Here is a 26,941-nt window from a genome sequence, read left to right on the forward strand (position 1 = left end):
ACACACACACACACACACACACTACTACAGCTGAACAGAGGGAGAGCGACAGTTACCGCACACACACACACACACACACACACACACTACTACAGCTGAACAGAGGGAGAGCGACAGTTACCGCACACACACACACACACACACTACTACAGCTGAACAGAGGGAGAGCGACAGTTACCGCACACACACACACACACACACACTACTACAGCTGAACAGAGGGAGAGCGACAGTTACCGCACACACACACACACACACACTACTACAGCTGAACAGAGGGAGAGCGACAGTTACCGCACACACACACACACACTACTACTACAGCTGAACAGAGGGAGAGCGACAGTTACCGCACACACACACACAAACACACCCACACTACTACAGCTGAACAGAGGGAGAGCGACAGTTACCGCACACACACACACACACACACTACTACAGCTGAACAGAGGGAGAGCGACAGTTACCGCACACACACACACTACTACAGCTGAACAGAGGGAGAGCGACAGTTACCGCACACACACACACACTACTACAGCTGAACAGAGGGAGAGCGACAGTTACCGCACGCACACACACACACACTACTACAGCTGAACAGAGGGAGAGCGACAGTTACCGCACACACACACACTACTACAGCTGAACAGAGGGAGAGCGACAGTTACCGCACACACACACACACTACTACAGCTGAACAGAGGGAGAGCGACAGTTACCGCACACACACACACACTACTACAGCTGAACAGAGGGAGAGCGACAGTTACCGCACACACACACACTACTACAGCTGAACAGAGGGAGAGCGACAGTTACCGCACACACACACACACACACACACACTACTACAGCTGAACAGAGGGAGAGTGACAGTTACCGCACACACACACTACTACAGCTGAACAGAGGGAGAGCGACAGTTACCGCACACACACACACACACACACTACTACAGCTGAACAGAGGGAGAGCGACAGTTACCGCACACACACACACACACACACACACACTACTACAGCTGAACAGAGGGAGAGCGACAGTTACCGCACACACACGCACACACACTACTACAGCTGAACAGAGGGAGAGCGACAGTTACCGCACACACACACACTACTACAGCTGAACAGAGGGAGAGCGACAGTTACCGCACACACACACACACTACTACAGCTGAACAGAGGGAGAGCGACAGTTACCGCACACACACACACTACTACAGCTGAACAGAGGGAGAGCGACAGTTACCGCACACACACACACTACTACAGCTGAACAGAGGGAGAGCGACAGTTACCGCACGCACACACACACACACACACACTACTACAGCTGAACAGAGGGAGAGCGACAGTTACCGCACACACACACACACACACACACACACTACTACAGCTGAACAGAGGGAGAGCGACAGTTACCGCACACACACACACACACACACACTACTACAGCTGAACAGAGGGAGAGCGACAGTTACCGCACACACACACACACACACTACTACAGCTGAACAGAGGGAGAGCGACAGTTACCGCACACACACACACACACACACACACACACACACACTACTACAGCTGAACAGAGGGAGAGCGACAGTTACCGCACACACACACACACACACACACACACACACACACACACACACTACTACAGCTGAACAGAGGGAGAGCGACAGTTACCGCACACACACACACACACACACTACTACAGCTGAACAGAGGGAGAGCGACAGTTACCGCACACACACACACACACACACACTACTACAGCTGAACAGAGGGAGAGCGACAGTTACCGCACACACACACACACACACACTACTACAGCTGAACAGAGGGAGAGCGACAGTTACCGCACACACACACACACACTACTACTACAGCTGAACAGAGGGAGAGCGACAGTTACCGCACACACACACACAAACACACCCACACTACTACAGCTGAACAGAGGGAGAGCGACAGTTACCGCACACACACACACACACACACTACTACAGCTGAACAGAGGGAGAGCGACAGTTACCGCACACACACACACTACTACAGCTGAACAGAGGGAGAGCGACAGTTACCGCACACACACACACACTACTACAGCTGAACAGAGGGAGAGCGACAGTTACCGCACGCACACACACACACACTACTACAGCTGAACAGAGGGAGAGCGACAGTTACCGCACACACACACACACACACACACACACACTACTACAGCTGAACAGAGGGAGAGCGACAGTTACCGCACACACACACACACACACACTACTACAGCTGAACAGAGGGAGAGCGACAGTTACCGCACACACACACACACACACTACTACAGCTGAACAGAGGGAGAGCGACAGTTACCGCACACACACACACACACACACTACTACAGCTGAACAGAGGGAGAGCGACAGTTACCGCACACACACACACACACACACACACTACTACAGCTGAACAGAGGGAGAGCGACAGTTACCGCACACACACACACACACACACTACTACAGCTGAACAGAGGGAGAGCGACAGTTACCGCACACACACACACACACACACTACTACAGCTGAACAGAGGGAGAGCGACAGTTACCGCACACACACACACACACACACACACTACTACAGCTGAACAGAGGGAGAGCGACAGTTACCGCACACACACACACACACACACTACTACAGCTGAACAGAGGGAGAGCGACAGTTACCGCACACACACACACACACTACTACTACAGCTGAACAGAGGGAGAGCGACAGTTACCGCACACACACACACAAACACACCCACACTACTACAGCTGAACAGAGGGAGAGCGACAGTTACCGCACACACACACACACACACACTACTACAGCTGAACAGAGGGAGAGCGACAGTTACCGCACACACACACACTACTACAGCTGAACAGAGGGAGAGCGACAGTTACCGCACACACACACACACTACTACAGCTGAACAGAGGGAGAGCGACAGTTACCGCACGCACACACACACACACTACTACAGCTGAACAGAGGGAGAGCGACAGTTACCGCACACACACACACACACACACACACACACACACTACTACAGCTGAACAGAGGGAGAGCGACAGTTACCGCACACACACACACACACACACACTACTACAGCTGAACAGAGGGAGAGCGACAGTTACCGCACACACACACACACACACACACTACTACAGCTGAACAGAGGGAGAGCGACAGTTACCGCACACACACACACACACACACACACTACTACAGCTGAACAGAGGGAGAGCGACAGTTACCGCACACACACACACACACACACACTACTACAGCTGAACAGAGGGAGAGCGACAGTTACCGCACACACACACACACACACACACACACACTACTACAGCTGAACAGAGGGAGAGCGACAGTTACCGCACACACACACACACACACACACACACACTACAGCTGAACAGAAGGAGAGCGACAGTTACCGCACACACACACAACTACTACAGCTGAACAGAGGGAGAGCGACAGTTACCGCACTCACACACAAACACACACTACTACAGCTGAACAGAGGGAGAGCGACAGTTACCGCACACACACACAAACACACTACTACAGCTGAACAGAGGGAGAGCGACAGTTACCGCACACACACACACAAACACACACTACTACAGCTGAACAGAGGGAGAGCGTCAGTTAACTACCACACACATGCATACACGCACACACACACAGGCACACAAACACACGTGGATATTACGCCACAACCCTACCTCTGGATATTAGGCCACACCCCCACCTCTGGATATTAGGCCACACCCCCACCTCTGGATATTAGGCCACACCCCCACCTCTGGATATTAGGCCACACCCCCACCTCTGGATTATTAGGCCACACCCCTACCTGTGCCAGTTCCACAGGCACCTAAACAGGATTTTACTCTATGATGGGGTAAAACTTTCTAATTCTCTTGTTTCCATAGAAACAAGGTAAAATGGAAGGCCTAGGCAATGTTGAAAAGAGATCAAGGCAGTCTCACTGACTGAATATAGTCTCACTGAATATATATATTTATCTATGCATATATATATATTTCACATAAAGAGAATATCTATATTTCTGTATGTACCCCTGTTTTTTCTCCTCAGTTTGGACAGAGCACTCTCCACCATTTCACTGCGAGTTATACCATGTATGACTATGTATGTGACGAATAAACCAAACTTGAAACTTGAAACTGAGTCACCCATGCTGTGGAACTTTGGACAGTCTGAGCACAGGGAGGTTCATCAGTAAAACTCTGGAAAAGTGACCGATTCTCTTTTGCTTCTGGAGGTTTAATGAGATGTTTGTTTTGTATGTTTTGTGCAGTGGGAGGAGGGAGTTGCGCACGCACGTGCGTCTTCCTGCTCGGCCTTCGTACGAAGGCGCTGGGGATGCCGTTGTGGGCGTGGCCGTTCTCGTGGTCGCTGGTCTCGTCGTAGCTCTCGAACTCACTGGAGCTCCAGCCGTTGTCCAGAGAGCTGCTGCCCTCCTCACCATGCTCAACGTCATCATAGATCATCTCTTCTAGATCTGGAGGAAGCGCGCGCACGCACGCACGCACGCACACCCACACGCACGCCCGCACACCCACGCACACCCACACGCACGCGCGCACACCCACCCACATGGACGCATGCACACCCGCGCGCACGCACCCACACACACCCGCACGCACAGACACACACGGTGTTTGTGCTCATTTTGGTTTCAGAAGCTGTTACAAAGTCGATCAATTCAGGAGGCTTAAGAGCTTTATTTGTTTAGGACCTGCAGTGGCTACAAATACAACCAAACCAAACCGTGCAGGAGACGATAACAACAAAACAACTGGTAATAAATGACAGTCAAGCTCACCAGATACTGATAAACATGGCAGGTGTTGACAATTAATTTGATTCAGAGACTGCAAAGAACAGTAAGAATATTCACAACAGATCCAGCAAAAGAAGAAGTGAAAGAGAGAGAGAGAGAGAGAGAGAGAGAGAGAGAAAGACGAGTGACACTGACCTGTAGTGGATCCAGTGTTCTCTCTAGGCACATCGTCATAAATAACTTCATCTGGACCTGAAATACAGTCACACGCTCACCCTAAAACTTCACATTTCTACGTGTGTGTGTGTGTGTGTGTGAGAACGGATGAGCTGTTCTGGAGGAGCCCTGTCCGAGCACCACTTCCTCTGTAGAAGAGGAAGGAAGTGAGTCCGGGAATGAAAAAAACCTAGGAAAAATACATCAGGACCCCACACACACACACACACTCACACACACATACACACACACAGACACAGACACACACACAGACACAGACACGCTCACACTCACACTCACTCACACTCACTCACACACACACTCACACACACACTCACACTCACACACTCACACTCACACACTCACACTCACACACTCACACTCACACTCACACACTCACACACTCACACTCACACACTCACACTCACACACTCACACTCACACACTCACACACCAGGTCTGATTGACTGTATAGAGATACTTTATGACTGCTCTGGATCTGACTGCTCTGGATCTGACTGGCTAAAGACTACAGGGGCAGTTCAGCATTCTCTCTAGATCGGCGCTGCATGCACACTGGGTCCCTCTAGATCAGATGTGCAACCTTTAGAGCTGCACTACTGAGCATCTAAGCAGTGCTGGTCAGCCCCACCAGCTTTGATTTCCACATGGTACAAGACCACTTGGATGAACAGAGATTCATATGTGGAACAAACTGAGGGACACTGAAGGCTCATTTTCCCTCGTGACCATCACATGACACGAGCGAAAACCAGTAGCGGATTCAAATGGGGCTTCGCGTGTTTGGTGGGGCGTTTGGTGGGGATGTCGGCCAACACACAAGCAACTAAACACGTGCCATTCCGATGCAACATTGCCGGTGAGATTTTCAGTAAGGAAAGCGCACATCCCAAAGCCAGACAAACGGAGCAGGACAGCAGACTGAGTCAGAGTGCTGGTGGGCTGTTGGGAACCAGGTGACTCACTGCCAACCTTCTACACTTGGCGGATGGACCAATCGCACTGCTCTCCAGACAAGACGCTCGGCTACAGGTGGAGCAGTTAACACCAATCACCTCAGCAGCTCACCAAGACCTCCACCCAATGCTGTGACTACAACAGAAACTTACTCTCCATCCAGGCCATGTTGGCAGGGTCCGAAACCCACTTAGCCAGTGCATCTTCCTCCTTTATGGCTGGGTGCTCTTCACTGAACACACTGCAAAGATGCACAAATAAAAGAGATTGAAACACCCACACACGCACACACGCACCCACGCACCCACCCCCACATGCACACACCCACACACGCACACAAATCATGTAGCGCTTGAAGACTCAGATTTTTCAGACCTGAAATTTTAAATACCATAATAAACCCTAAGTGTTGTTGATGATCCTGATTCAGCCAATCAAATGTAAGGATCAATACACTGTAATGGCACTAAAAACTCCAGGAAGGTCTTACTGAACACCAATTCACCAAACACATTTAATCATACACCAATTAATCCAGCACAGATTAATGCAGTTCTAAATGTGTTTCCAATGTGAAGTGTTATTCAGGCTGCTGTGAGCCATATTTATGCAGGAAAGGGTTAACTGTAGACTGAACAGGTAACCAATCACATTTACAACTCACCTGTCTGTCAAAGAACCGCCCGCCCCAACCACAGTCACTGTAGGAGAGAACAACATATAAAAATGGATTATTAAAGACATTCATTAACAAGTATTTATTATGACTACTGCTTTTAAAAAATTACATCTTAATTTCTACTGAAACTGAATAGGCCACTTTTTTAAGTCTACCCAAGATCAGGGAAACATTTCCACCACCAGGGGGCGACAATATATTGAAATAAGATCTAGTGCACAGATGGCACGGAGTAAGGGTATAGAGTGGAATTAGTTAATTAATCATTAATCAAGTCCACTTTTAGTGCCATTTCTGTGTAAAACTGGATGACTACTGAACACGGCCTTCTTCTGACCTCATTCTCCTCAATTGGAACACAGCTATACGTGGATATGCCACATGACAGACGGGCCGTTTCTTCTCTTCCTTCAGAACATTCCCACCATTCCAGAGAGAAGTCACAAACCATGCCGTGTCATTTCGGAAACAGAAAGTTTTCCAGTCTAAACTGAACCTGCACCGACCATCAACCTGTCAAAGAGAAACACGTCCACCTCCAACACCAACCTCACGCAGACTTCAAACGTCTCGCACCCTAACACCAACCTCACGCAGACTTCAAACGTCTCGCACCCTAACGCCAACCTCACGCAACCTTCAAACGTCTCGCACCCTAACACCAACCTCACGCAACCTTCAAACGTCTCGCACCCTAACACCAACCTCACGCAACCTTCAAACGTCTCGCACCCTAACGCCAACCTCACGCAGACTTCAAACGTCTCGCACCCTAACGCCAACCTCACGCAACCTTCAAACGTCTCGCACCCTAACACCAACCTCACGCAACCTTCAAACGTCTCGCACCCTAACACCAACCTCACGCAACCTTCAAACGTCTCGCACCCTAACACCAACCTCACGCAGACTTCAAACGTCTCGCACCCTAACACCAACCTCACGCAACCTTCAAACGTCTCGCACCCTAACACCAACCTCACGCAACCTTCAAACGTCTCGCACCCTAACACCAACCTCACGCAACCTTCAAACGTCTCGCACCCTAACACCAACCTCACGCAACCTTCAAACGTCTCGCACCCTAACACCAACCTCACGCAGACTTCAAACGTCTCGCACCCTAACGCCAACCTCACGCAACCTTCAAACGTCTCGCACCCTAACACCAACCTCACGCAACCTTCAAACGTCTCGCACCCTAACACCAACCTCACGCAACCTTCAAACGTCTCGCACCCTAACACCAACCTCACGCAGACTTCAAACGTCTCGCACCCTAACGCCAACCTCACGCAACCTTCAAACGTCTCGCACCCTAACACCAACCTCACGCAACCTTCAAACGTCTCGCACCCTAACACCAACCTCACGCAACCTTCAAACGTCTCGCACCCTAACACCAACCTCACGCAGACTTCAAACGTCTCGCACCCTAACACCAACCTCACGCAACCTTCAAACGTCTCGCACCCTAACACCAACCTCACGCAGACTTCAAACGTCTCGTGCCCTAACACCAACCTCACGCAACCTTCAAACGTCTCGCGCCCTAACACCAACCTCACGCAACCTTCAAACGTCTCGCACCCTAACACCAACCTCACGCAGACTTCAAACGTCTCGCGCCCTAACACCAACCTCACGCAACTTTCAAACGTCTCGCGCCCTAACACCATACTCACGCAAGCTTCAAACGTCTCGCGCCCTAACGCCAACCTCACGCAACCTTCAAACTTCTCGCGCCCTAACACCAACCTCACGCAACCTTCAAACGTCTCGCACCCTAACGCCAACCTCACGCAACCTTCAAACTTCTCGCACCCTAACACCAACCTCACGCAGACTTCAAATGTCTCACACACACTGGAGAACACAGACAGACATGGGGCCAGACAGACAGACAACGCACGTGCCCGAGTGCATCCGTGTGCATGTGTGTGAAGAAGAAGACAGAAAGTGGATTGCCTTTACCGTCATCCACAGAGAGGTGACGGATGATGATGGGTGTGGTGTAAGCGGGCACGATGACGGGCACGCTGGAAGGCGTGGCATAGCCACAGGGCACAGGCACAGAGTAGCCGGACGGCACGCCGGGGCTGCTGGGCACTTCCTGGAACTCCCCTTCATTCCCATTGGATGGGTAAGGGGAAAGAGGCGGGCTCTGTTGGCACACCTGCTGCTGTTGGACGGGAGCGATGTCAATCACTGAGTACGGGCTGGCTTTGGGCTGGGGGTCCCTGCCAGATGCCGCACGCAAGTCGCTGGATCCTAACGACCGAAATCCAACACAAATTAGACCAGTTTGCTTTAACATTGCAAACCATTGCAAAAAACCCCTAAAAAACCAACCCCAAACACCGTTGTTAAGGAATTTTAAATCTACACTCGGCGTGTTCCTGTGACCCCGTTATGGTACCTGTTGGAGCAGGTAGAGTGGCAAGTTCCTCTGGAGGTGGAGGCGGGTCAGGGGCCAAGCTTAAAGCCGCCACCGACCAATCAGGAGTTGGCTCCTCCTGAGGGGGCGGAGGAAAATCCTCGCACGGGGCACCACTCGTGGACGAGGGGGTACCTGGGGCGCGGCAGTTCGGCAGCGGCCGAGGCAGATCCACCTCCGCGTCCTCCGAGTTCGGCCGGCGTGGCTCGACGCCGCCCTCCGGAGGGGACGAGGGGGAGGGGCCTGTTGCCGCTGCTGCCTGGTGGCTCGGAGGACCGAGGTCAAGCGCGGGAGGGTCCGGCAGAGGACGGTCAGCCTCGGGCGCTTCATCGGCGCTGTCGTCAAACTCGAAGCACCTACCTTCCTCTTCATCATCATCATCCAGCACTAATATCAGAGGGAGTAAAAGCATGTTAGGTCTGCTCACATAGCCTGACTGGTGGAAGAACGTTCTAACTGTGCTGCTGTGTTTATTTCACCATACATCACAATTCCATTAATAACTAAACAAATAAATATATATTATATATATATATACATACATACATACATACACACACACACACACACACACACACACACACACACACACATACATATATATATATTTCTTTTTAATGCGTATTGATATAAACAACTATATACAAAAATCATCAAATCATCAATTATCAGTTATCCAAGAATCCCTGCCACTCAAAACATAACATGGTCAAGACAAAACAAAGAAAACAAAATAACAACAAAAACAAACCACAATATTTATATGTGCGCCTGTGTATGTGACACCAGTCAGTAGCTGATGTCAGTTGCTCTTTGTCAGACGAACTGTCACGTGAAACGCGTGTCCTGTGTGTGCAGGACTGTCCAGGGCTCTGTGCTTTACTATCAAGAGAGCTGTCGTGCACACACCCGACACTCGCTGTCAAACACGGGTATGTTTATTTACGGTTATTTACCCGGGAGAGTTACGTTATACAGTCGGTACACATGGTTTCCAACACTGGATTTCCTTGGAAAGTGACATGTAACAACTCTAAATGTGAAGAGAGTACATGTGTGTGTGTGTGTGTGTGTGTGTGTGTGTGTGTGTGTGTGTGTGTGTGTGTGAGTGTGTGAGTTTCTTATTCTTAGAAAGCTGTGGAACGGCTGGAAACCACCTCCACCAACCCACCTCCACCCGTGCTGCGCCGCAGCTATTTCTGCAGCAGTGCTTTGGCTCTGGGCACCACCCCCTCCAACACCGAGGAAAGCAACCCAATATGGTTACAGCCATAGTTTTCAGGGTGGCACAGGCATCGGTACAGAACACGGCGCCCGCTGCAGGCGGTTGAGCAGCAAATAAAAGGAGCGATTGGGTCAGAGTCGTGCGATAGACCACAGAAGGACCCTGTGCAGACACTGGACAACACAAACCTATGGACCCTTCTAGGCGGGCCAACTAAGAACAGCTGGATATCTGTAACCTGTTGGACTCGTGGTGCACGGCCGTGCACTTTCACACGTCTGCCTGACTAGGCCAAAGAGACACTTGCTGTGGTTTCTTTTTTTGCTCGTCATGGCGTACGAGAAGTTACAAGCGCTGCATGGATAGGTTGGGCTTCAGTGGGCAGGAAACGTGCCGGTCTGCCGTGGGTCAGGAAACGCCGTCCCCAAACAGCTCTAAATAAAACCAGACCATGAGGCTGAACGCTGGAGTCCAACAAGGGCCAAAATACCCAGCGGCACAACTGAGGTGTGCAGAGAGGAAACAGAATCAGGCAGACAGGAAATGGAATCGTAACAGGAACAGGGACGAGTTTCCCCCCAAATCCAGCTGCTAACGGCTAATCCCAAACCCCGGCTGGAAACAGAACGGAACCAGACAGGTGTGGAGCTTTGATTAATAACGTCAAGCAAACACACAGGAAATGGAGGTCTTCAACTGCTTTTAAATACAGTTTATAGCGTTTATAGTATTTATCATTTATACTGTTTATACTACAGTGTTAATGCTTTATAGTGTTTATTCTTTATAGTGTCAGTCTTTTACTTTGGGTGCAACAGCAAAAAAAAAAAAAAGACAGAATGGGGAAGGGGAGAGAGAGAGTGAGTGTGTTAGAAAGAGAGGGATGGAGCGATGGAGGGGAAAGACAGTATGAGAGACTTCATGGTCTAAAAGAGATTTACCAGCCTTCTAGCTTTGTTAATGAGACACATACACGCGCACACGCACGCACCGACACGCGCACACAGACGCGCGCGCACACCGACGCGCGCGCGCACAGAAACACACTCACTCACACACTCCCACATACAAGCATGTGTTAAACAAAGTCTGAGTGTAAATATTCATTAAAGGAAATTTCCTAAGGAAACTTTCAGGTAATACACTTCATCTCACACTGAAGTTTCCAGTCCGGCCCTCGGTGACCCTGAGCCAGTCCACGTTTTAGCAGTGTTCTATTTCTTACCATGCTCCAGGCAGGGGGCCTTAGCGCTCTAGAGACTTTGAATGCCAAGCTGAGGTGTGTTTTGATCTGAAAGCAATGATCTGAGATAAAACAGGACTGAAATCCCCTTGTCCTGAGGCGTGCCATCTTATCGAGGGTTTATCACTATGGGTTTGGGATACCAGCAAGAGGGACAGACCCCACCCACTGAATTAATGACTAAAGAACTACTGACTGCTGAATGGCTGAAGACTGAGGTCACCTGACTCACCCCCAACTCTCCCCGACCCACGCTGACACACACGTCCAGAGTGACCTCCCTAACCGCGGCCTCTTCGAATGTCACGTGACGTTTCCAGGCGAGTGCTTCCCGTGCAGGCCCGGGGCGAGAAAGGGCACTTCCCAAACCAGCCCGGAGCGGTTTAGACCCGTGGGGGGGAGGTAGCACATCAGAACCAGGCGGTCTCGCTCGGGGAGGCGGTGCCATTTCATCACACAATGCACAATCTGTTCTCCTCTTCTTCATACTGCTCAGTCATGCCGGCTGTCGTAGGTCACCTCCTGGCCCCTGGCATCACCATGACAGCCAGTAACTGTACTGTTTTGTCTGCGATTGCGTGTGACACCAGCCTTTGATTGCATCGCCGTGTCTTCCTGCCTTTTATGTTGTCTCGGACAAACGCACGTGCAGCCTCCGTAGTTTACACGGGCACTCAAACGCGCACAGGCAAAATCAGTCGCTTTATTATGTTAGTGGCATTTTCCATTGCATTGTGCATTCTGTGTTTGAGTTTGTGTGCGTGTTGTATTCCTTGTCTCGATCTTTTGCAACAGCCCACGCGCTCCTCAGTGTTGACACACGGATCATATGAACACACGGCTCTTCTCACTGTCTCGCTCTCCCCTACGACTACCCCCCTTCTGTACTGCACAACTAATTGATTACTGATTGGCATCTTTACCAATCCGACAAAGAGGGCTGGTGTTGGACCTAAAACAAAAATCACTGGACAGATATTCTAGCTGGAGCACCTCAGGTCTGCGTCTGGAGTCACCAGACCGGACAGGCGGTGCCGACAGCACCCTGGATGTGAGGAGGTGACGCAGTGTGAAATCTGTACAGGGCAGAGCTGCTCAGACTCCTGTGATGACTCGGTCAGAGCGAGTCAGACTCCAGTGATGACTCAGAGCGAGTCAGACTCCTGTGATGACTCAGAGCGAGTCAGACTCCTGTGATGACTCAGAGCGAGTCAGACTCCTGTGATGACTCAGAGCGAGTCAGACTCCAGACTCCTGTGTGTCTCACCGTCAGGAGGAGGAGGCGGAGGAAAGTCGTCTGTCTCCATGGCAGCCGGCTTGTCTGTGGGGGTCTTCAGGCCAGCGGACAGGACGGAGGGCTTCACACACACGCACGCACCTGCCGAGGGAGAGGAAAGAAGAAACAACAACTCACACACACTAGAAGAGAAACAAGAAAATGACCAAACACACACACACACACACACACACGCACTAGAAGAGAAACAAGAAAATGACCAAACACACACACACGCGCACACACACACACACACACACACACACTAGAAGAGAAACAAGAAAATTACCAAACACACACACACACACACACACACACACACACGCACTAGAAGAGAAACAAGAAAATTACCAAACACACACACACGCACACACACACACACTATAAGAGAAACAAGAAAATTACCAAACACACACACTATAAGAGAAACAGGAAACAACCAATCTCACACACACAGCTGCACTAAGGTCAGGGTTAACCGGCAGAACCTCTGCTGTATAACTGGACGGTTATGTTGTTTCTCCGTGAGTCATGGAATGGGTCGGGAACGTGGGTTCCCGATTCAGGACTAGTTCGGACATTAGTGTGCTACGTTCTCAGATAGCCTTTATTCCGTTTTTATGGCATTTTGGGAATGCGATTTTAGTATAGAGAGAATATGGAGAGTATATAGAGTATAGAGAGTATATACAGAGTATAGAGAGAGTATGGAGAGTATAGAGTATAGTGAGAGTATAGAAAGCGTAGAGTATAGAGAGAATATAGAGATAGGGAGAGTATAGAGTATAGAGAGTATAGAGTATAGATAGAGAATAGAGAGTATATATAGAGTATAGCGAGAGTATAGAGTATAGATTGAGAATAGAAAGTATAGAGAGTATAGAGTGTGTTTCTCTCTCTCTCTCTCTCACACACACACACACACACACACACACACACACACACACACACACACACACACACGGTTAGAGGAACACTGATGTCCTTTTATGGAATAGAGTGCTCCTTGTAGGGTCACGTAAATATGCAGGGTTGACCGGAGCAGAGAGTAACTCTGGATTTCACACACAGGTCCCCTGCAGCTCTGTGTCCCCGAGCAGTCTGTAAGATTCATGCAGCGCGCACACACACACCTCCCACAAAACAAAAACAGCACAGGTTGGCAGTAAAGGAAGGAGCACAGCCTTGGCTTCTTATTTGCGAGCTTTGAGGTAAACACAGCTAACAACGTTTGAGTGTTAGGATCGTCCAACATGACGCGGCCGCTCAAACCAGGGCCACCCACAAAGATGACAGACGAGTGGAGTACAGCTTCACACCGCGTCAAAATACGGACCCAAGGCGAAACAATGAAGGAGAGAGAGAGAGAGAGAGAGAGAGATTATTAAATTATTAAGACGTTATTAAATCCACATACACAAACGAGAGGTGCATGTTCTTTTCTCAGGAGCGTGGAGTGACACAGCCCCTCACGCCCAACACTACTCAACAAACAGGCACCATTTTACAAAACACCCACGCTGTTCCACAACAGGACCAGACTGAGAGAGAGACAGACAGACCAAACCAAATTATAACACTTCAAAACCAAAATGACAGCACCCACTGGAACACACCAGGTCTGAGAGGATGACGATGATCGCACACACACACACACACACACACACACACACACACACACACACACGGAAGCCAGACAGTACAACAGGAAGATGTCATTTACAGATTGGCAATAATGCAGAGAATTAGTGTCAGGGCCTTCAACACACATTACGATTGAGTGATCCAGGAGTAAACAGTAATCTGTGTGAGGATTCTTAAAGGGACACACCCTCCTACAAAAAGACAAACTGTCTCTGTTACGACTGCTAACTCTAGAGACAGAAGAAGAGAGGGAGGGAGAGAGGGAGAGAGAGAGAGAGAGAGAGAGAGGGAGGGAGAGGGAGAGGTCAGAATCATGTCTGTCACAGAGAATCTCAGACGCTGGCTGTCCACCTCTGTCCTACTGTATGGAGTGAGGCGTGACCCCTAAGACAATGTCAGCTCAGCGGGTGTGACCAGGACAACAAAGCAGCTTAGAACGGACAGTGAACTAACGCACACTAATGTCTCCTTCGTTTGCACACTCTCTGACTTTCCCACACTTGTTCACTCTTTCTGCTTCTCCTTTGTGCCTGGTCTCTGCCGGTTCTCATGACAGGTGACTGCTCTCGCGCTCTCGCACGCTCGCGCTCTCGCTCTATTTATGGTAATGGGAGCAGAGTGAACAGCAGCTCTCACTGTACTGTGACCACTCCACTCATCATTCTTCACTCTCCACAGAGAGAGAGAGAGAGAGAGAGAGAGAGAGAGAGAGAGAGAGAGAGAGGGAGAGGGGGAGAGAGAGAGAGATAGAGAGAGAGGGGGAGAAAGAGAGAGAGAGAGAGACAGAGAGAGAGAGAGAAAGGATGACTCTCTTGCTTGTTCAAGTAGAAACCAGTGCAGATAAAACCAACTGTCAGCAGTCACACCAAACTAATGAGAACATGTTTGCACAGACACAGACGCAGACGCACAGACACGCACAGACACAGACACGCACAGACACGCAGACACGCACACGCACAGACACAGACACGCACAGACACAGACACGCACAGACACAGACACTTTGCATAGCCACTGACAGGAGAATTTAACACTGTTGGTTTCTCGTCCGAGGCGATCAACTCCAGTGTGTGTACATCTGTGTTAGTGAGCGACAGGCTGTAATGGAGGACTCCCCACACTGGCCACGTAGCTCAGCTTTCTGTCCAGTCCATGTGGCTTCTCTCCAGATATCTGCAAAAACAATCTGGATGATTTTAACACTCTTTTTTCAAAAATCCCTGGTTGTGTTGTAGATTAACCGGGGCTCCCGGAATGATCTGACTGAGCCGTATGCAGCAAACACGTTTCTAAACTACTTCAGACAGACCCACCGCTGAGACTTAAGACCAGTCGGGTACAAGCAGTGAAATAGCGATGGATACGTAGCACCTAGAGGCCACGTAGCCTGTCGTGTGCCCTATAAGAAGGCAAACTCAGGCTTGACGTCATCTGCACAAGCTGGTAGACAGCCTGTCGTAACAAAGTGTGGATAGTGCCAGCCGCCTGGAGACGCTCACGGAGTGGGCACGATGCCAACCGCGTAGAGACTGCCCGGAAAACGATGCCCTTTTTGCTCACGTATCATGCCCCAGAGCGAACAAGGGCAGCCATTACGAGTCTTTGGCTTTTGTTTTGTTTAACGCACCTGCCAGTTTTCATGTTAAAAGAAAATGACCTGCCCATCACCTAATGCAGGGGTTCACACCAATGACCCATGGCCGAGAGGTGCGTAGGGCAGCCCGGACACCGGACGGGGCACCAGCACGGACTCCGGGAGAGGAGCCCAAAATAGCAGCTGTGCTAGCAGACATGGAATCCACATGGCTGCGAAAGAACCATCGTGAACAGAAGTGTATGTGCAAGATCGTCCTTGTTGATTCACACACCAAATGAATACTTCCTTCATCTCATTGTTTTCTCTCTGTCTCTTTACAGTTATGGCATTTAACAGACGCTCTTCTCCAGAGCGACTTACAAAAGTGCTTTGTCATTTACTCATAGAACACATCCTAGTACAGTAGGTCAGAGTTCAAGAAACCAATGAACTAGAATACTGTAATACAAGGATCATTACTGATACCTAGAAGTGTGAAACACGTGTACGCTCTCAGACAGCGACGAGTGCAATAACAATAATATTAAACTTTACCTGCAGACTTTCAGTTACTCAACAGTAGTAAGAATTTCATATGTGCAGGGTCAGAGGTCATTTAAATATTCTATATGGGTCTTCAGTCTGTGTTTGAAGACTGCAAGGGACTCTGCTGTCCGGACAGCAAGCGGAAGTTCATTCCACCATCTGGGAGCCAGGACAGAGAATAGTCTCCATGCTTGCTCCTCTCCATGAGACCTGAAGCCTGGTGCTTCAAGCCGAGCCGTACTGGAGGTTGGAAGTACTGGAGGTACGGATCAGGCTTTAACCTTTGACCTCATGTTTGGAGGGGCTGGTTCATCTTTGGCTTTATAGGTGAACATCAGGTTTTTAAATCTGATGCCTGCAGCTACAGGGAGCCAGTGAAGGAAGCGCAGCAGTGGAGTGATGTGTGTGAACTTCAGAAGACTGAAGACCAGTCCTGCTGCTGCATTCTGGACAAGTTGTAGAGATCTGATGGCTCTTAGAGGAAGACCAGCAAGTAGCGAGTTGCAGCAGTCTGGCTTTGAGATCACAAGAGACTGCACGAGCACCTGGGCAGCTGTTTCACACGTCACTATACACACAGACACACCGCCGTGTCGTTGAAACGTGCGAGGACTCAAAGCTTCCAGGTTTATTTAGAGAGCGGCTCTGGGCTGGCTGACTCACGCCTCAAATAGCTCGGCTGTGTGTGTTATTTACTAAGCAAATGAGCTTCAGTGGGAGCTCTGCCCCTCCCGTGCACTCACGCAAAGTGAGCTGGACAGGCACAGCCCGGACAATAGCGCGAGCGCCTCCCCAACCCCCAGGCCGCTGGAATCACAGCGCAGCCTCGAGGAGTCATTTCTGAAAGGCCACGACAGTGAACAGAATGGCTCTGTTACACGAAGGCAGGAGAAACCGCTGAACTCTCCCATGTGAAGAGCACACGGGCGTCTTAATGAAGGACAACACCACCATAAATGTGTGTTCATTTACGCCGCTTGTGCGCCCACGATGAAGGACGCGTACCTGCATCCTTGAAAAGAACGAGCTGAAATCACTAGGATCCCCATCAATTTTTTAATTAAAACAAGATATTTGAATCCAGTAGGGCCTGCTGGACACATAAGGCCACATACAAGGCAAACCAGGACCCAGGGAAGAAACAAACACTTTCTGAGCATTTGAAACTAGTCAATTGCGAGTCTTACCCTACAGCATTTAGTTTACTTCGGTGTAAAGCGCAGACCGTCAGCTGAAATCACAGCCTCCACGCGGCACTTCTACACTCAGACTTTCAAATGCACACCCCAGACTGTTTATCAGTAAACCCGCGCGCAGCACGCACCAGCGAAGCCACTCACCCGCCGCAGGCTTGCGCGCGGACGCAGATGTCACTTCGCCACGTCCAGCGGAATTCCACACAAAACCACGTGACCCCGCACGCGGGCGCAACTTGGGACGAGTCTGCGCATGGAAGGAGAAGTTCTGCAGAAGTTCTGCTCGCGGCCTGACAGCGCACGCTCGCAATGCCACGGTCGCGCGGCGACGTTTCACTGCATCCTGCACATTCCGAGATTTCGGGAGTTTGTGGGAATGTCAAGACGGCCGCCCAAAACCGAGATTTTCTGGGTCTACTCACCATACACGGAGACCTCTGAAGCGAATCAAACATTCGGTGGCGGGATGCCTGCGTGGCTCGCGGTGACGCTTAACGGCCAGCCACGCGCAACTCTCGGTGTTTCCCTTTTCCCATGTTCTGCGCGCGGACACTTCTGCTCGGCTTGCCCAGATGCAAACCGAGCCCTGCGCGACCTCACCTCCTGCTGCACGCCCATTGGCGCACACGTCCAGCGCACGCTTCCAATTGGCTGGCGTGTACGTCAATCACATTCCCACCGGCCTCCCAGTGAGGATGCGACGCGCGCGTCCTAGGGCGGCGCGCGTGACGCGCGTGAGGCGGCTCCCTCGGAACAGCTGTGCGGTGCAGAAGACGGTGGAGCCCGAGGAGAAGGGGATATTAGGACATTAGGAGAAGGGGATATTAGGAGTCTGAGTCCGGCAGCCTTCATTTCCTCAGTCCACAGGTTGAGAGTCCTGGGATGATGAATACACCCCGAATAATGATACACCAAGTCCAAAACATGCAATCAGGCGTTTATGATAAATGTTCTTGAGCAAGCGCTTTTCCATTACAACAAGAAGGAAACAAACAGCAAAATCAGCCGCTAGCCAGGTCAATTACAGCATAGATCGTCCCATTAAATTCCCAATGTCATTTACACTGATAAGCCAAGCTCCCTTCACGTCGGGGTGTAAATGTCGCGTTTAGCAGACTAGCGCACACTCTGGTTGGTCGGTAAAGTCCGACTGTCCCCCCGGTAGACGGTAACGGTGAGAGCCCCACAGCTCCGGTGAGGAACAGGAACAAACAACCAGAAGAAGCCAGAAAGCGTTATTGATTTTGTGTGCAGATATGTTTTGTGGTTTATGTATATTTATTCACCTGTTTCAGGATGTTCATTGTACAAAATCACCAACCAGGTTTGTCATGCCGCCCGTCCCCCGACCCAAAGCAACCGAGCCCACACCATGTCGCAATTACGCCCTCCGAACTGGTATGGAGGGATTTCAGGACCTGAAGGCAAAGTTACATCCAAAAGATGAAAAATAATAATAAAAAATGTTGGGAAAAAGGCATCACTCTTTCTGAGACACGGAAAATGTATGCTATCACAAAACATCTAGATAATTGTTAAAAGATAATCATGAAAACGAGTGTATATGGGCTGTAGGCGTAATGACAGTCGGTCTGAACTTCTGTACAGTACATTATTGCCCTCTGGTGGTCGTAAGGGTAGGGTGTAGGAAGGTACAGGGTATAACAGAATCAAGATGTCTATTTCAAGGTTTTGCCCCAACTACTCAGCGAACTTGCCCTTTAAAATTAACATTTAATTTAAAAGAGCAAACGGACATAAATACACTTTTTGTACATGGCCGGGTTTAACTCTGCTTCCCTCGCTTTAGTTTACAGCATAAGAATTCAAATCAATCCTCAGTGTGCAGATCCTACAGGTTCCGTTTTCCTGGGAGTCAGGAGTGACGTCAAAGTGGCAAAATATACCAATAATCACTTAATCAACTACAAATGATTACAAAGTCCAAGACCAAACATGGATATCAGCTTCAGATCTGAGTGCCACTGGTCTACAGACTAATAGGGCCTCACCAAGGTCAAATGTCACCTCAGAGCTGAGACCACTCATACTCATTTTCTGGGAATTCCACACGTGTGACCACGTTGACTTCCCAACAGTCATAGCATTCCGTTCCTTTTCCCTTTATAACTTCCCACTCTGTGGTCTTGTGGATAGAGTGAACCATTGAGATGACACCACCCCTCCCTTCTGACCAGGAACAAAGGCTAAATAATTACAGACAGGCAAAGTTCAGGAGGCACTAGGATGTACTCAACAAAGCGAGCTGTTGTGATCACCTTGACGCGTCTGTCTGAAGTGTCTCACGTGCTCACCGCAAACCTTTAACGAGGTCTTTCCTAAGCGTCAGAACAGAAGGGATGGAGCTCGCATGCGTTCCATTTAGTTTTTATTAGGCATTCTGCTTATTTTAACACAACACAGTGGAAAAACCATTTTACAACAGTATGTCTTGGGCAGAACTGAAACTAAGGTAAACAGGAAAGGTTTTGTTTTGTTTTTGTTTTTTTTTTGGGGGGGGGGAATAATGCAACTTGTGGAAGAGGAATGCACCCCCCCCAGGCTCGCTACAAGCAGGGAGGCACACATTTCCTTCCATGATACCTGGAAGCACGGTATTTATGGTTTACGAGTAGGAACCCGCTACATGCCAATGCAACAGCTAAGAAGAAAGAAAAAAAAACACTGCGCCATTTTGTTACGTCACAGGACGCTAGCAAGGCAAACGTATGAGAGCTATAATGTAACAGTAATGATGAGTATTGAGTATTGACTATTACCACTAAACAGTGGTAATAGTTGTAATCATTCAGAATACATCCTCTCGGCTCTTCTCATGAACTCACTGACCTCGAGTCTGAGCAGGGCCTGGTTTAATTAGAAAAAAAAAAAAAAGTACTTTTCAAAATGAATGAAGAATGCTGAACAGCTAGACAGGCTGGGCTCTGTCACAGGTTTCGTGAGGTCTTGTAATTAAATCAAGTTAGACGTTCCACTGCCACTCGTAATAAGCTGAACCAAACATCCTCTCAAAGTGCCGTATCTTAAAAAGCACAGCGCTCCACTGAGCTGGTGCCAAAACACCAAAACTTTAATGGGTTGGAGAATGACACGATCAGGCTGTTAGTGAAGTTCATCCATGGATATAAATAGGACGAAATAAATGTCCATTCAGCAAACAAATCATAAAGTCTGAAACACCTCTTACCACCTATTACACCATAAAACACTGCAAAAAGCAGAGCGCTGCTTAAATGAAGGTCAACCAGCGCAAACTTGCGGTCCACTTTAATTAATCCCAGAGAAAAATGTCTTTCCTATTTAATTACTACGTGGCAGTTTTATAGACACACTGGTGTGTATCTTAGACTTCATATAATCTGTTGTTGCCAGCAGACAGGCAACATCAAGAGAACATTTGAATTTTAAATGCTATAAATAAAAAATGGTAAGCTTGAGAACTCTGAACTCGACAGGCAAGGTGAGAGAAAGATAGCTCTTCCGTTCTCCCTCGCTTGCCAACAGCTTGCAGTGCAAAGACTCTCTTGCAGACAGGTGATCTGCACTGTGGTTGTTGACCCAAATGGTCTGTTCACCCGTAATAAGATTTGACAGTAGAGCACAAGACCCGATAAACCATTGGACTAACTGCTAAATACAATAAGTTACATATACACCAAACATCGGGACAAAACTGCTCATCAAAAACCCTAAGCGGAAAACTCAGATTTTGGTTCTGTAGTTGGAAATTCACTGACATTTGGTTTATATTTATTTAGCAAGATTGCCTTACTTGAAAAACACGCATTACTCTTTGCATTAGTATGGCGTCGCTTAGTAACCTGCTTCCAGAAGCTTAATACAAAAATATCTCTCTCTCAAGATCCAGCATAAAAAATAAGTTTGACCACAGAGCTCTGAAGTAACAAACAATCAATAAGAACTGTACCATCAGCCCTTATCCCAATCAGACACCTCCAGGCTTAAGAAGAGACACCATTTCCCATCAGCCCACGGGTGTCTGCTCTGATCAGCTGGAGTGAGGCTTCTTTTGCTGGGGCCCATTCTCGGGAGGCGGCTTATCTCCGAAGTTCCAGTCCACCGGGTTGAGCAGCTGCATGGTCTTCTTGTGTGTCCAAACGGGGTTGAAGACGAGGGTGAGGAGGGTCAGACCCGTGAGGAAGACCAGCCTGGGGACCAGGGCCACGTGTGTCTTCATCTCCTCCCAGTAGCTCCAGCACACCCACCACATGTAGTAGGAAATAACCATTCTGCAGTGGAACATGTGAATCATCACCCACTGATTGGCCTTCCAGAGCAGAGTCCGTGACCAGCCGGCCTAGGTCCAGGGTACGGAGGCAGGAAGTGAGTCAGGAAAGAAAAAAAAACAAAAACAAATGAACGGTAAAGTTAATCAAGATGTAAAAAGTAACATTCAATTTCAAGTTAAATTAAGATACAGACACCAGAGCTAACACAGGGACCAAAAAACGCATAATCAATTCAAAACAAACTAATTTTGCTGTGACTTAATGCAATGAAAGTCTTTATCTTATGGCCAGTGAACCTTGACTGATAACTAGATCACCATTTAATTATAGGAAGCGTGCAAACTGGCAATGAGATGCAAATGACAGTTTTCAGAAGTGTTTCTTTCAAAAGTTAAAAACGTTCACAGTACTGCACTATTCTTAACCTTGGTGAGACAGTGATGGCAGAATAAGTTCCTCTTTCTAAGAGCAACGCATTACTGATGAGCTTGTTTGGCCACTTTACATGCAAAAGCTTCATCTTTAACAAGGGAACAGAAACCTCTAATTTCATAAAACAGAAACAGAAAACTTTTCAAACTATCACGAGGGACAAAAAAAAAAAAGAAAAAAAACAAAAGCCCACATTTCCAGGTCCTTTTGGTCTCGTACTTTTTCTGAGCCCATCACAGACAGACACAGTCCTGTATTCCTGTTTACAATACACTTCTCCTCACAGTGACACGGAACATAAAAAACTAAAATTTCCAAAGCAAACAGTTTCATCAACTCAAAATTAACTCAATTCATAAAAAAACAAGCAAACATACAAACAACAAAACACAGAAATGCGACATAGTTGGCTCTTTCCTGGTCTGCCCATAAGGCAAATTTAGAAAAGCTCAAAATTGCTGCAGACTGTTGGAGTTCAAGCCACGCCCAACACATCACTCTCTCACCTTGAGCATCACCCAAGACACGCAGGTGAACGGTGTGCTCATCTCCAACAACAGGGTGAACACGGGCAGGAAGTGACCTAGCGTGACGCTGCCCGCTGCCCAGGTGTAGCCGACCAGGGCGTAGGCGTGGTGGAGGGCCAGGGTCAGGTCAAGCGATCCAAAGACCAGGCCGGAGCAATGCAGAGCCATGTTCTCGAACAGGAAGAAGCCCAGGGCGGTCAGCACGGTGAACCACGACCAGCCTGCCTGTCCGCGCATCTTGTCCGCAAACAAGGCGCCGTCCTCGGTGAGCGCCCCGATGCCTGCCGCCGTGCCCTGCACGCCGAACAGTGCCCGTGTGACGGCCAGGTCCCAAAACACCTGCACGGCATACGACACCACCTCATTATGACTTTTCATGGTCAGGACAGCAGCCTTAAAGGGCTACACTAGTAGAGTATTTAACAGAGGTGATGCGTGACTAAACGTGGTTAGTAATGTTATGCATCAGTGTAATGTCTGTGCCTACACACCACACTCCAATCACCACATTACAGTTAAATTAGGTCTGTGTTTGAGCAGGAAAAACAACCCGTACGGCATCTAAGCGCTCAAGGTCCACAAGGTTGGGGCACCTTTTCTTTGGCGGGCAGGCCGCGGTAGGTTGCACACAGGGCGGCCGAGAGGCCGTGGGCGGTGAGGAAGACGAAGCTGTAGAAGAGGAAGCCCAGGCCGACCACCTGCATCCGCAGGCCGGCGGAGGAGAAGTCCAGGTCACAGAGGACGCCGACACACGGCGGGGTGGACACCATGGCTGCGTGCTCACCAGCTCACAACCTGGAGCTTCCCTCAGAGCTCGGCGAGGCTAGGGCCGTAGATTATACACCAGCCGCCTAAAGTGGAGGAGACTGTTAAAAAAACACAGCACGGGCATTCTGAAGTTACCGAAACACAAGCGCGACAGCTAGCCTGAGCGCTAGCTTTAGCGTTAGCCGTAGCTTTAGTCTGAGCCGTAGCGCTAGCTTTAGCCGTAGCTTTAGTCTGAGCCGTAGCTTTAGTCTGAGCCGTAGCGTTAGCTTTAGCCGTAGCTTTAGTCTGAGCCGTAGCGCTAGCTTTAGCCGTAGCTTTAGTCTGAGCCGTAGCGCTAGCTTTAGCCGTAGCTTTAGTCTGAGCCGTAGCTTTAGTCTGAGCCGTAGCGCTAGCTTTAGCCGTAGCTTTAGTCTGAGCCGTAGCGCTAGCTTTAGCCGTAGCTTTAGTCTGAGCCGTAGCGCTAGCTTTAGCCGTAGCTTTAGTCTGAGCCGTAGCGCTAGCTTTAGCCGTAGCTTTAGTCTGAGCCGTAGCGTTAGCGCACAGTAATTCCAGCTAGCATCCTTACAAAAGCTCGCCGTCACTCAGAGGTTCACTGGTTTGCGTTCAGGTTCCGTGTTTAAACTAACGCTACAAAACCGACTGTCTTGTCACTGGCCTTTGACCAACAGCCAGCTAGCGTTAACCGCAAGTTACCACAGGGCTCAAACCGCCAACGTTATCTAGCTACAACAGCGGTAGGACGAGCCCAGTGCTCAACGCTGACAAGCCGAAGTTTATCTGCAGCCCAACATCCGCTTAACTAGCTGAGGGTCCTCCAGAGAGCGGGGCTAACAAACCTTGGACTGAACCAAACCGAACGCATTCGGCCCGACATACTCCGAGTACTGAGTCCAGAACCGCCGGTTCAAAGAGCCAGCTGCGCGTCGCGTAACCTCGGTTGAGTGTGCGCTACATCTCATATGGTAGCTGGGTTTGGCTTAAACACGTACTGACGCCTAAGGTACCAAAACTATCGATGTTAAAACATGTGGAAGATTAAAGTCTTACATTTGTTGGAATTTCAAACTTTTCCTGTGAAATCCCGTTCCAGTTAAATCCACTATATTTATAAAGATCACTTTCTTAGCTACTCGGGATAAGATTTTCTTGTTTTTACTGTGAAAATGGAGAAATTACATAGCACAATTGTGCAAATGGCTAATCGGTTCACTACGGTATATTTTAAAATTCCATAAAACAAATAAAATATTTATAAACTCCCTCCACTATATTCTTGGATAACCTATTCACCATGACAGCATATGACATTTCAGCACTGGGACGCCAAACTCCTGTAAAATGTGTTCTGTTCCACATATGCAACAGGACAAACTATAAAATAAGACAGTTGGTATCAGACCACTTCACTAAATTCTCGAAGAACATTTTGTTATATACTCATGATTTTACTTTGAAGTGTTTTACTGCTGGAATTAAGGGTAATGGAATTGAAAATCTTATCATTCGTAGACAAGAAAGTTCTCTATAAAAAGTGGATTTAACCGAAAAGAAATAGATTAACGGGAAAGTTTGATTTTTCAACAAATGTAAATATTTTTCTCTTCTACATAAGTTTTGACTCATTTTCCTTTGGTGCATTATACCTTAGTAAGATATGTTTAAATAACCCCTAGAATTAATTAACACATTTCTTATAGATTTGCACAGACAGCAGTAAAAAAAAGTGCGATCAGCTTCTCCCACCAACGGCGTCTCACTGGCTACCGTAAGGCCGTATGTAGACGCGCACCCCAAGCTTGACTTATGTAAAAGAACGACTGCTCTGAAACGCAATATTAGCGGGGAAAAAGTCATCGAAATGTTTCAACGAAGTCTAATCATTCTTCACAAATTGACATAAATTCTCACTGTAATCAATCATTTGAGTCTCAACATTAGTTCAAATTTTAAGTTAGTTTTTCCACATCCACGATGTTCTGGTTTAGATGGTAGGTTCATTTAACAGCGTGTTGCCGTGGCCACTAATCTACATTTATTTTAATATAATCGACACTTATTTTAATCCAATCGACATTTATTATAATCTATTCTACACTTATTTTAATCTAATCGATAATTATTTTTAATATAATCGAACTTATTTTAAATCTAATCGACACTTATTGTAATCTAATCTAAAAGGTGTTCCTTACGCGTATTGGAGAAGACGCAGGCCGCTCCACCCGAGCTGTGTCTCCGTATGACTTCGGTTTGGTCACTGGGTGAGACTCCTGCCCACTTTTGTTATAAGAGACATGACCACGTTTACTCAAAATAATATACAAATGTTTTCTTCCAAAAAATTTAATGGCAGAAATATTTACATTTGATGACCAACGAAGTAAATAAACATCACATGGAAAAAAAATCTCAAAAGTATCAGAATGCTGTAAATGTCTCCAAACCATATTTTAAATACAAACGAAACACTTGAATAAGTAGATAAATACATTAGTGCGATAAAATGTAAATAAAGAAATCAACATACAACATTCAGCAATGTAATACAAAGAGAAAGGAAGCAAACATTCAGTATCAGTATTCAGTATCAGTACCTTGCATGCCATCATAACAGTGTATCAAAACAACCCAGGCAACAAAATAAGAAACTAAACCATGAGGAACAGAAGAAAATAGTTTTGTTTCAATGAAGTTTCATTTATATATTTATATATCTATATATATATATTTCTGTACAAATAATGAATATTTGGTATTATATTCATCCTTAATATTGATATGATAGCCTATACAGTATAATAAATTAAAAATATTTTTAGCTAAACAACTACATTTTAATATATTAACCTTCATTATATTTATTTTCTTTTTAGATGTTCTTTCATATTCTGAGACTTTAGCTCATCTCAGCCTTGACTCCACTGGATGGCAAAATCAGACATAAATCTGGAAGGTGGCGGGTTGTGAGGGGCCAGGAGACCACCGGACTGAAAAGCTTGTGGCTTGGCAGAAGGGAGCCTGCGATGGTAAACGCACCTCATGCAGCGCAGCTGGT

General features: G+C 48.1%; 2 protein-coding genes across 8 annotated transcripts in view; both read right to left on the reverse strand.

The window, feature by feature from the left end:
* Positions 1–18,451, reverse strand: part of arhgef10 (Rho guanine nucleotide exchange factor (GEF) 10) — a 58,078-nt gene extending 39,627 nt beyond the window's left edge. For 3 of the 5 annotated variants that reach the window (XM_035532843.1, XM_035532842.1, XM_035532839.1), the window contains exons 1-8: positions 18,311–18,451; positions 12,915–13,025; positions 9,162–9,566; positions 8,717–9,013; positions 6,728–6,764; positions 6,216–6,304; positions 5,065–5,121; positions 4,409–4,587 (exon numbers count right to left, since the gene is read on the reverse strand). In XM_035532843.1, the coding sequence (XP_035388736.1) occupies positions 4,409–4,587; positions 5,065–5,121; positions 6,216–6,304; positions 6,728–6,764; positions 8,717–9,013; positions 9,162–9,566; positions 12,915–12,954 (1,104 nt within the window). In that variant the 5' untranslated portion in view covers positions 12,955–13,025; positions 18,311–18,451. Of the gene's footprint in view, positions 1–4,408; positions 4,588–5,064; positions 5,122–6,215; positions 6,305–6,727; positions 6,765–8,716; positions 9,014–9,161; positions 9,567–12,914; positions 13,026–15,589; positions 15,744–17,879; positions 17,975–18,310 lie in introns of those variants that run through there. The other 2 variants (XM_035532840.1, XM_035532841.1) reach the window with 2 other exon arrangements.
* Positions 18,452–20,260: 1,809 nt separating this feature from the next.
* On the reverse strand, positions 20,261–26,134 carry cln8 (CLN8 transmembrane ER and ERGIC protein). Of its 3 annotated transcripts, none has more exons than XM_027033193.2 (4): positions 26,079–26,134; positions 23,712–23,969; positions 23,098–23,457; positions 20,261–22,227 (listed from the first exon to the last, which is right to left on the reverse strand). In XM_027033193.2, exons 2-4 carry the CDS (start codon positions 23,886–23,888, stop codon positions 21,919–21,921), a joined length of 846 nt encoding a protein of 281 aa, XP_026888994.2. In that variant the 5' UTR covers positions 23,889–23,969; positions 26,079–26,134; the 3' UTR covers positions 20,261–21,918. The 3 variants fall into 3 exon arrangements, with proteins under 3 accessions (XP_026888994.2, XP_026888992.2, XP_026888993.2); XM_027033191.2 differs by lacking the exon at positions 26,079–26,134 and adding an exon at positions 24,723–24,824; XM_027033192.2 differs by lacking the exon at positions 26,079–26,134 and adding an exon at positions 24,452–24,806.
* Positions 26,135–26,941: the final 807 nt, after the last annotated feature.

This window comes from Electrophorus electricus, chromosome 13 (genome assembly GCF_013358815.1).
Source record: "Electrophorus electricus isolate fEleEle1 chromosome 13, fEleEle1.pri, whole genome shotgun sequence".
In the NCBI taxonomy this organism is placed as follows: domain Eukaryota; kingdom Metazoa; phylum Chordata; class Actinopteri; order Gymnotiformes; family Gymnotidae; genus Electrophorus; species Electrophorus electricus.

Bases quoted from the DNA above. Each gene is read 5' to 3' on its own strand.
- cln8 (XM_027033193.2), bottom strand. From the start codon at position 23,888: ATGGTGTCCACCCCGCCGTGTGTCGGCGTCCTCTGTGACCTGGACTTC. The intron at 23,458-23,711 runs GTGCCCCAACCT...TATGCCGTGCAG, and splicing joins GCCTGCCCGCCAAAGAAAAG to GTGTTTTGGGACCTGGCCGT. The intron at 22,228-23,097 runs GTGAGAGAGTGA...CCCTGGACCTAG, and splicing joins TGTCTTGGGTGATGCTCAAG to GCCGGCTGGTCACGGACTCT.